The sequence below is a fragment of the Micrasema longulum genome, unplaced genomic scaffold (genome assembly GCF_059751315.1).
Source record: "Micrasema longulum isolate JH-2025_06_02 unplaced genomic scaffold, ASM5975131v1 h1tg000136l, whole genome shotgun sequence".
In the NCBI taxonomy this organism is placed as follows: Eukaryota; Metazoa; Arthropoda; class Insecta; order Trichoptera; family Brachycentridae; genus Micrasema; species Micrasema longulum.
Genome location: NW_028277342.1, coordinates 348,908 through 360,717, shown reverse-complemented (window position 1 = coordinate 360,717; position 11,810 = coordinate 348,908). Strand labels below are relative to the sequence as shown.

Sequence of the window (11,810 nt, the reverse complement as noted above, 5' to 3'; positions counted from 1 at the left end):
TTATAAATTGATGGCAGTATAAAAAAAAAAACCTGAAAAAATACCTCTTCAGTTCTTTGTAGTAACTGCTAAAAAGTCATTAATTCATGTTTATTTATCATATTTTAAATATGTGTATGAGTTCTAGAGGGGCCAATGTCGTACTTGATACATCTGAGATATTGAGCTTTGAACATTTTGGCAAAAATAAATACATTTATTTGATTTCAGTTTGGCAAAAAGTTTATTTTTTTATATTAAAACTTTACTACAATATCATATTTAAATTCATTAATATATTTACGTTTTGGCCAATGTATACATTGGTCGTTTTAAAATAAAATATTTGTTATGTTTTCACCGACATAAGCCCCTTATTTTTTTATTTACTTGGAATGACAGTTTTGACATAGGCCATATTAAGACCAATGAAAGTGGAGAAAAAACTACGTAAATTGACATTGACCACTCTTGAACTCATACACAGATCGTGTAAAATAAACCTGTCATAGAAAATTATGTCCCACCGAAAAGTCTTAAGACTTAATAATTTATATTATAATAATACATCTTACTGAAAGTACCGAATAAACACTGTTCCGTAGCACTGAATTTGTATAATTTTATTAGTATTATTTAACAAAAACTTATACTAGGTATAGAGAATTCAAAACTTTATAATACTAGCGAACCTAACAGACGTTGTCCTGCCCGAACGTTGGCTTGCCCGAACTTTGGTCATTAGCTGGTTCCACAAACGTTTTTTTGGATGTCCGAATTTTCCACCTACCGGGTCCAATTGTGAATCTAAACCATCCAGGGACCCACTTAACCACACAAAAAAATTTCATGTAAACTTTTTTTTTTTAATTTTTCAGGTTAATAAAAAAATAAGGACACACGTTATTTATTTTTGCCTTTTTTGAGCTATTTATATATTCGTAATAAGGGTTAGTTTTTCGTTTTATCTCTTCATATGATTTGTTAAGTGGCCTTGTTGTACTCAAATCAAAATTGTGCAAAAATTACTGCTCTAGTGCCATAATCAAGGGAGAAAATACAAAACTACGTGTTGATGAAGAAGAGTCAGACCACGTTTTACCCTGAGCCCTCTAAAATTATGACACTCAACTCATGCCTAATGCGAATTTAGTTATTCATTACCGCCAGTTGATTTCTGCGTGAGCTTGACATTTAATTCGAAACCAAAAGAAAAATACTGGTTGTGTCGTGAAAGCGTGCAAAAACTGTTAGGATAAAAGGAAAAAGCCTTTCCATTGATAAGTGCTAGGTACTTGTTTATGATTTAATTTCAAAACTAAAAATAATTAATATTCAAGTATTGAATTTAAATAGGTACCTGGATACTTGTTTATTGTTGAATTCCATAACATATAATAATTCATTTTGGAAGATAGAATTCTTTTTGCAAATGTCAAACTCTGCTTTTCTATCGAAAGGGGTGTACTTTAGGAAGGAATGCGATTTTCTAAAATGTATTAAATATCAGTTTATATTATTTTGTCAATTCTGAAAATCCATAAAAAAGAAATAAATAGGTAGAAACATGAGCGCCCGCAGGGGGGGGCAAATGGGGGCACTTGCTTTGATTGATTGAAAATAGTGAAATACTGTTACTTTTATTTTTAAGCACTTTGTGTTAAGATAAAGGAAGTGTGGAGAGACAGAACGTTGGCCAGATTTGTCAAATTTGAAGATATTTATTGGCAACTGGAAGAATTTTCATTGCATGCAAGTGGAAATTCACGACAGGCTGCACGTCAGTTATATTGTTCATCAAAGTCCAGCACGTTTTTATTTCGTCTCAATATTATTTCACAGTACTCTGCAATACTGGAACCAGTTACTCAGGCTCTTCGAGCTGTTCAAGTTAATCTTCCAGAAGTCCAACTGCAAGTTCGAAACCTGCTCAGTGTAGTAAAACTTCACCAAGGTGATTCCAATAACTATTTCAGGGATATTTTTGAGAAAACAGTACAACTCGCACAGAAAGTGGATATTGAACTGATTATCCCAAGACAGTGTGGAAGACAAAAGCATCGAAGTAATCAGGGAACCATAAGTGTTGAAGAGTACTTCAGACAAACAGTTTACATTCCACACTAAGATTTTTTAATTAACTCAATGGAGAGTCGACTTTGTAAAGCCAACAGTGCAAAGTTTAACTTAGCGTTGCTACATCCTTCGATATTGTGCAAACTGAATCGTCAACAGTTTAAGGATATAATGTCTACTATTAATCAGGTATACTACATTGATAATTTTGAAACTGAAGCCTTGAGTTGGTTTGATTTTTGGAAAACGCGAAAATACAAAAGTAGCCAAGATTTTATCGACTTGTTACCTTTTACAAAGTTTTATCCGAGTGTCAGGTATGCCTTACTAGCTAACATTACCAACAACAACAAGTACAGTGGAGCGATCGTTCAGCACATTACGTCGTGTAAAAATATGGCTTAGATCTACAATGTCAAATGAATGTCTGTCTGGATTGTGCATGTTTAGAGTAAACAGAGACAAAGTGAACTGCAACAAAAAAGACTTTGTGAACCAAATTGTAGATATGTTTGGTAACGATAGCAGACGACTCCAGTTTTTGTTTAAAGAATAAATTTTATTTTCATTTTAGGTTGTTACAGTATGCCCTTCATTACTGCAGTGTCCTGTCCGTTCGTTCGCCATACTAATACGCTACAGTAAATTCAAACTACATCAAAACATTACTAAACATATTTTGCCACCCCCTAGAAAATTTTCATGGGTAGAAATTATAAGAAGTGTAAGGAAAGAATCTGATTGGGATCCATAAAAAACATACGCTGTTTGTAAACATTCAAAAACAAGCTTTTTTATACACAAAAAACAACATCCTTCCATTTTCTTTGTGTATGGACTCTCTTAAAATGGCAGGTCGATGAATAAAACATTTATGCTTCTGGCTTTTTTTACAGATTAGATTGAAGATTTTAATATTTAAGAATACGCGCACCGCAAAGATCTACGTTTCGCTGAAAACCGCACGTAAATCGGTTAAGTCGTTTAGGAGTAGTTCAGTGACATCACACTAATAGAAGAATTATATATATAAAGATAAAAACAGTATGTATTTATTTAAACTCATTAAAATAACATTATAAACTTTTGTAAATACCCCGTAATACTTTGTAAAAAGGCCTTTCAGACAAAGTCATTCAATTCAATCAATTTATTTATTTATATAAAAATACATATTACAAAAAAATAGTAATAGCGTACCCCTAACTTTATGAGGCCAAGAGCCCTGTGTTCTGTTGGGATACAATTTCATTGATAATTTTGAATTCGCCGTCCTTACTTACTTATTTTATACTAAAGCAGTCTTGAAAATATCACGAAAGCGATGAAACCAGTTACTGGTTATTTCAAAATCTGTGGATTTTTGTATCACTCGTTTTTATTTATTTTATAAATTACAATGAACGTCTACCAAGAATGTTTTTTGAAGAAATAAAAAGTTGAATGTTTTATATACTTTATTTATTAAAGAGGGTGTTTTTAAACTAAAAATATTTCATAGTCCTTGGACTGATACCTGAAGCGTGAGACTGATCGTCTTACCTTCATGTAACAAAAAAAATGATCGAGATACGCTGCGATTGGTGTGCCAATGCCACCATTAGGTGCGGAAAGGTAATAATGATGATGATGATATACTTTAACAATTTAAATACTAGCCAATCTTATTTATGATACCATACTGGTATTATGCACATTAAAAAAATGTAGAGGGGCGTTGAGTAATTTTTCTGGAAAGGGGGCAGCGAGTTAAATAAGTTTAAGAACCTGTGATTTACACATTCAAAACGTAATCAAATATGTCGATACCATCCACCTAAATCAGTTTCAATTTAACACTTAATCGAATTTGTTATAGAAGATGTTGTAAAACATGTTTCGAGAAAAATAGTGCAAGTTATTAAGTAAATACTTCTTTCACTTTCCGGAAAGAGTTACTAAAATAAAACAAATTAATCAATTTATAATGAGGTCCGTGCTACGTGCACTAATGCAAACTCTGTTGAAGTTATACTGATTTCGTCTTTCGTATTTTAAATGCTTTTTGTCGTTGTACGTTTTAAGCAATGTTTATTTACTTGTTAGGAAAAAGGCAAAGATACATTCGCTGTGCTGTAATTCACCACTGTAAATGGACCCCTGGCCTGTTGTTGTGGAAAAATTAATATAATATATTAATTCAAAATACATGATACATACTTCAGAACAATTTTTTTTGTTATTTTTTTTATTTAATTTCTTGTTCATACATATTTCTAAATTGTTTGGCTTATCGCCAAATGGTAATCTCTTCCAACCAACCAATAAAAAAATATATTTATATAATTTTAGTTTCAAAACGCATGCAAGAAAGAATCCATACTTCCATACTAATATTATAAATGTGAAAGCGCGTTCGTCTGTTTGTTTGTGTTTCCGTCACGACACAACGGAGCGACCGATCGATGTGATTTTTTAGCATAGGGATAGTCGGAGAGATGTGATGTAAAAAAGGCTACTTTTCATCCCGAAAAAAATATCCCTCCCTCAGGAAAAAAAATAGTGGAAAAATGAATTATTTTTTCATGTCGTAACGGAGCAACCGATAGACATGATATTTTGCACAGGGATAGCCGAAGAGCTAAAAAGTGTCAAAAATTACTTATCATCCTGAAAAAAACATCTTTTATTTATTTATTTAACTTTTTGTACATATTGTTATTTGTACATTGGCGGGCTTATTGCCAAATGGCAATTTCTTCCAACCAACCAACATCTCCCTTCCTCGAGAAAATTCTTAGATATTAAAACAGAATAACGATGCTACGTCGACATAGATCGACGTATTTTTTGCACAGCGTTAGTTGGAGGGCCGACAATTGATACAGGATACGGGCTACTTTTTATCCCAAAAACAAATATCATTCCACATAACTTTTTTTATTGTTAAACGACAAAACTAATCAATTAACTCATTTATCCATAATAAAAAAAGTAAACTCTAGTAAACCAATAAAACAAAATATGTACAATAATAGAATTGGCAATATTATGCGTATAGTCGGCGATTGAGATCTTACACTAGGTTTTATCTAACAACCTTCAATAATATTTTGGCGCACTTTAATGCATTATCACGTATGTTAAGATTATATAATTACGTAGAAAGTAATGCTGATATTGATATCTTTAACGATACATTGAATAATTATAGGAGAACTGTAACGCAATGTATTAAATCAAACAGTCCCTTATGTTATTTAGGTAAAATAATTTGTACCTGTTAGTATAATTTAGTGTCATACTTTCATAATATTAATAGAATTTAATTTAGCTAGTCAATTTAAAAAAAAGAATATTCAGACTTTTTTTTACTTATTTGTGCATGTTGTGTTCACATATAATTGCTGAACAATATCTAAACATAACTAATTGTACAATGTTTGATTATGTCCAAATGCTTGCAGACTGGCTGGATTTCCTCCCTAGGGAGTCGTTCATATTTAAATTTATTTCAACAGAGAGGGAAAATTTTTGAGAAGGGGATATGGAAGTCTAGGCATTTACAGGGCTTATGACCTGTCATTGGCTGGTTTGCCACTTTACACACTGTGTAACTTTCACCATTCTGCCCATGTTCGAACATCCACATTTCCTCAAATCCTCCATCTGTTGACTTTTGTGAAGTGAAAGAGCTGAATCCTTTATCACGTGGGTGAGATTCATCTGGCTGAACCAAATCACCTACTAGGCAACGCTTGAAAACAATTTTCCAATTTTTATACTTCTTCTTTTACCAGGTAGTTAATTCTACAATGTTTGAGTATGTCCAAATGCTTGCAGACAGCCAATGACAGATCATAAGCCCTGTAAATGCCTAGACTTCCATATCCCCTTCTCAAAAATTTTCCCTCTCTGTTGAAATAAATTTGAATAACAAATTGTGATTATCATACCAATATCGTTTGTATTGTTTATTGTTTGTGAATCATAATAATAAAAATAAATATAAATTCATCAATATCGACTATTGTCTTCAAAAACAGGCGTGATTTCAACAGAAACACTGTAGAAAAGTCTTTGAAAGTGGATGGGAGATGATTTCACAGTCGAGCCGTATAGACCCTGAAGAGAGGAGTGAGGAATTGCAGATGGGAATGAGGAACTTCTGGCCTGCGGGAAATTGTATACAAAAATGATTTCTTACGCGCGGTAAAAATTAAAGCACTAAATTAGACGGCATAGTTTCTTGAAAATGTACGAAAAAAATATTTTTATAAAAACGAAATACTCTGAACGACGTCATTAGTTCATATAAACCAACCAATGATAAGAGAGTTGTGGAAGATTTACGGTTTCTTACTGTCAATGAAAACCGGAAGAACTGACCGAGAAGAAGCGGAAAAGAACTTGAGACGTCACACACGGAGTAATTTTAGAAATTCAAAACTTTAAAAAATCAAAGCGCTGATAAAACGATACATAAAAATGTTAATAATATATTTCGGATTGGTTTAATAGTCTATTAAAAAATAAAAAATATATTTAAAAAACACCGAACTTCCTCGTTGCGAATATGTATTGATGTAGTAATGTAGAAGTCACAATCTAATATTTATCAAATCTTCTAAGAGTAGTAGTAAAAACGTCATAAAAAAGCCAATGAACTTTCTAATAAAAGGATGCTTTGAGAATAAGATCGAAGAGGAAAATCATAAACTGATTAGAGTTTAAAATTTTCAGGGATGTATATATAATATTGAAATGCACTCTCCTATACCCAGGATACATAGGTATGGAAATGAATTAGAACAAATATTCGATATCTTCAATACAAGTTTTGTTCATGAATTAAAAAGAAATCTCACTAGTTATTTTTTAGAAAAATAATGGATTTATTTTAAAACATTTTATTAAATTTAACTTTGTTTTCTGGAATACGTGATTTTTTATTTCTTTATTTAACATGTTAGACATAATTTTAAATTGTACATTGGTGGATTTATTGCCAAATGACAACTTCTTCCAACCAACTGATGATGATTTCACTAAATAGAGGTATTATTTAGTAATTTAACTTTTATTTATTTTTTTATTTTGTTTTATTGCTCAAAAAACTTTTTTTTTTAGAGTACTAATGTTGTATTAAGTTTTTTTTATTATTATTATCTAGTTATTCTCAACTTTACTGTGTTATATTTATATTTAGTACATAAGATTTTCTCATGGTTATTGCTATCTTTATTTAGAAATGTTATGTTTCTTTTTAACTTTTTGTATTATATGTTTACTAAATTGTTTAGTTTTAATTATTCTATTATTTCATACTATGTACTACATGATTATTGTGCACTGCTGTGATTATTCTGTAAATTATTATTTTTTGTGAAGGGTTCGTTGAACCGTTGATGTATGAATAAATAAAGGTCACAGGAACGTTGGGACTATGAAGCACAGTGAAGAGAAATGGTGTGAAAATCTCTCCGCCGCGCGCTGTCTAATTTTAAGACATTTCAGTTGCCCGCGATAAATAATCAGATAAGTGGTCATATTGATTTATATGTAAAGGTACGCAACATTGATTAACGTTTGCTAACAAAATAAAACATAAAAATACTCGTATATATACCGAAAATAGCATTGGGAATAAGTGCTAAAATACCCTTAACTTTAAATTTTGTTAAATCAGTAACATAAAAAAAGAAAAAGTTAAAGCAGTGAAAGAAGACAATCAAATCAGCGAATCAATTGGGCGAATTGTTATCTCAAAAATAAATTTAATTATTTGTTCCTGTTTCTTCTTTATTTGCACTTTTTTATGCACAGGGCACAGTATTAGCACACTGAGTACAGCGCATCACCGTCATTCAGTCTGCCAGTCCATGTACTAAAATATCAGAATAAAAAAATCACGTTTCACCTTTACTTGACCACGTCGGGAATCGAACCCGAGATCTCATTGACGGTTGTCAAATACCTACCACTTGACCATGAGGAAAAATAATTTAATTTCAGTCGTAAAAAACATAATACTATAATATGGAACAGTGGTTTTTTACTGTACCTTGGGTAAACGAGGCGCCGCATTAATCTTCAATTGTGGCATAAATATATCATCGCACGAAGACAAGATGATTAGACTTACGTATCAGATGCTACTCCGGGTTATCTGAAATGTTATAGTGAAAAACTCGTTTTAAATAAAGATTTAGGAAATTTCTTACCAATAAAGAAAGTTGAATAATGATGTGCCGAGTTCTAGATAATAAGGGTTATCGTTCCTACAGTAAGGGGTTGGGAACGTTTCCAAATAATAGGCAGGAGAATGAACGAAAGTAGTATTATATAAACTCAAGAATGTTTTTAATATTGGGGCTTATAAATAAGAATCTAAATAATTATTGTTGCCGAGAAAAGGCTATTTTTTGCTACAGTTATTTTTTAACTATTTCTATAAGTTATTTCACAAGTAGGTAAAGAACCAGAACAATAACGATATATTATGTAAAGAAAATGTTTACATTTGAAGTAAAACTATTTAAAGACAAAATTGAATTATCCACAAGTAATAAAAATGCTAATAAAGTACATAACATTTATTAATTACTCATTCCATAAATATAATAAATTAACTATAAAAACAGTTTAATAAATAATAAAATATTAATCTATGACAATTGCGTTAAAAAAATGGATGGACGTTTGTGGATTATGCAAATTAATAAACTCGGGTGTTTCGTTTTTATTGTTTTTGTTTAAACTTGCATTGAATTTTAGTTATTTCGTACGTTAGGGGAATAAATCAATCAATAAATTAATAGTGACTATTTATTTTGTGTGGATAATCAGTGGTTATATCCATACGCGTGTCCGTGTCCCGCGCCCCCTTTATTTCCATAGTCCTGGTGGTTTCTGTAATGGCCATTGTACCCGTTGGCTCCCGCATGCTGACGCAGATCATTGTAGAGAGATCCGGTGTCTGTGAAGCCTTTCTTCCCATAATCCACCTGCCTGTGCCCTTGGTCATAATGATTCCCGTTGGTGCTTCCGCCCTGAGCAGCCAACAGAGCCGCCCCGAAATCTCCATATCTCCTGTAGTGACCGCTCTGGCTACCCTCGCTGTAGAATTTACGCTTTTTCTTGTATTCTTCCTTGTGGTGCACGTTGTGGAATCCCGTTGTCTTAGATCCTTGTTTGAAGTCTTTATTTAAAGCGAAATCGCCGCCCTTCGAACCCCTGACGAGCTGGTGTTTATCATTGTAATGGTTTGAACTATCGGCGTGTCCCGCTCTCCGTCCTCCCTCGTCATTGTAATGGCTCTTTTGACCGTCGGAGCCGTATTTCCCAGAATTTCCCGAATAGTATCCGTCGTATTTATCGTATCCTTCATCACCCTTTTCACCTCCTTTGGAATAGTATAGATCGTCGAAACTGGAACCCGTTTCCTTGTCGAAGTCCGCCGCCGCCTGGTCCAGGTAAGGGATGTCCGCACCGAGGCCGTCCACCTCGGCTATCGCGGCGGCGTGCTCCCGATCGAACTGTTTCCTGTCGGAGGACTCGTAGAACGGTAAACTCACACCCACTCTGAAGCACAGTCCGACCACAAAACACCAAGTAGGCAGACCGATCATTTCGCGTTGTCCGCGCAGGCGACACTGTGATGTAATACCGAACACTCACTGAGTGTTGCATCGTTCTTTGTAAGCTTATATAATCGTGAATAGTGTTGTTTAGAGGAATGAGACACGAGAAGTACACATTGGGGTACAAGGCTTTTGTTGAATCTGGGGTTTGTCGGGTCAATTACCACGGACAATGGTTGCGATTTCGCAAGTGTTACACGTCACGTCACCAAAGAGCCGGCGGTAGCTCGCAACAAGCTCGGTGGATGGCGCTTGTTTCTGCAGGCCGCTTGCCGATAATGACATTGTCATACGGAGTCACGCGCAGCGCACAGGAGGGCACAGGGGAAAGTTTCCCAACTAGCGTTAAATCATAAATCGTCCACTTCGGTGTCAAGGCTCATCATCTATTTTAGTATAATAACGTTAGTACGTTGATGTTAATCTCCACTGGTTATTTTGTATTTAATTTAAAGCGTTCAAAGTTCACTCAGTCACTTTTTGTCCACGCATCCGAATACTCTACGCAGAGGACTACCTACCTAATATTACGGTGCGAAAAAATGTTCAAAAGTTTGACATGATATTTGATTTTGAAGATGATAGGTATGCAGGTATGTGAAATGCGAGTTTCAAATGTGTCAAATTAGTCATATTTATTTCTAAGCGTTTCTGTAAAGTACGTCAATTTTACTGTAGTAAAAACTAACGCAAACAAAATTCACCCCAACGAAACTTAGTGCCAATTTATAAAGTAATGAATTTGCCATCAAATCACTTACCTGTGAGTTTTTTTTATTATAAATAATATTTGTTTCGTTCGAAACCTGCTCTACACTGATAAGTACTGTTACTGGTACAGGTACTGCTCTGAAATGACACTTCACGTTATAAATCAATCAAATACCATATCTTAAATAATATTACTTGTTAACTAAAAAATATATGGAAAATCACAAACAGTTAAAGAAATGTAGGTGTTCGAAGAAAGAAGAAATAATGAGTGGTCATAAGCCTTGTATATATGTAGACAATATTATGTATTCCATCTTTTAAAAGTTCCCCCTTTTTTTCATAAAAAAATAATCATTTTAATTTATTTAACTTTATGTACTTATATCATATTTATATTTGAAATATTTTTTATATTTTACATTTTAACTCTCAGTCACCAAATTTCTCCACGGACTGGCGGCGGACTTCTTTGAAGCTGGATTCCAGAAGTGGATTAGTCGTCAACAAAAATGCGTTGAAAAATCTGGTGATTTTGTTGAAAAATAGTTAAGAAATTAAGCTTTCCAATGATGTATTTTTCAGCTCAAATAAAAAATGCCTTAAACCCGAAAAAAATTGAGAACCTAATTTTTTACACAACCCTCGTATTTATGGACTTTGTTTTTGTGATTTTTTAACAATGTTCCTTTATTATTAGTTGTGTAGAAAGCCGGTTTAATGTTTGATGGTAGGGAATTAGATAATTGTTTTGATAAAATGTCATTTATAAAAAGAATCCCGCTGACATATTTATGAATGAACTGGAGAATAAAATATTTTTAAGCACATCACCACTTATCAAACGTATCAAATTATGGCGTCCTTATGTGGATGATATTTTTTGTTTATTTTCAGGGTTTGGATCGATAACTTCAGACATTTCTTAATTTTCTAAATTCATTACGTAAAGAAAAAAATAAATAAATTAGTGGTTAAAAACAAAGTTGTTTTATTTATTTTATTACAGAAAATATTATTTTATCACAGGGTCTGTCTATTAGCTATATGAACGCAATAACGCAAGGGGTATCCCCTGCGTGGACGTGCTAGTAACCGAGCAGCGGTTCTCGATAAAGTACTTGACCGCTGTTGTGAGGTGTGCGCACACAACTTCACCTTGCGGTGGTGCTGCCACAGACTACAGATATGGTGCTGCCATCTAGCCATTATATCTGCAACTCAAATCGCACAGTATATGAGTCAACATTAAATTTTGATTTTCATAATTTCGCGGAGCACCGGTTAAGAACCACTGCTCTAATATATGCACAAGACTAGCCTGTTGATGATAATGCCTTTTGAAGGATCTACCTCAAGTATCAAAGTAACGGTTTGTATATAAGTCAAGTAAAATGTGAAGAAAAAGTCATTAAAACTAAT

At 33.3% G+C, this 11,810-nt stretch overlaps 1 protein-coding gene across 1 annotated transcript; it reads right to left on the bottom strand.

Moving 5' to 3' along the window:
• Positions 1-8,763: 8,763 nt before the first annotated feature.
• LOC148284264 (uncharacterized) lies at positions 8,764-10,557 on the bottom strand. The gene has a single exon (XM_088242373.1). It carries the CDS (start codon positions 9,663-9,665, stop codon positions 8,880-8,882), a length of 786 nt encoding a protein of 261 aa, XP_088098499.1. The 5' UTR covers positions 9,666-10,557; the 3' UTR covers positions 8,764-8,879.
• Positions 10,558-11,810: the final 1,253 nt, after the last annotated feature.

What these genes read in the sequence shown, in the direction of transcription:
- LOC148284264 (XM_088242373.1), bottom strand. Translation starts at nt 9,665, where the DNA reads ATGATCGGTCTGCCTACTTGGTGTTTTGTGGTCGGACTGTGCTTCAGA.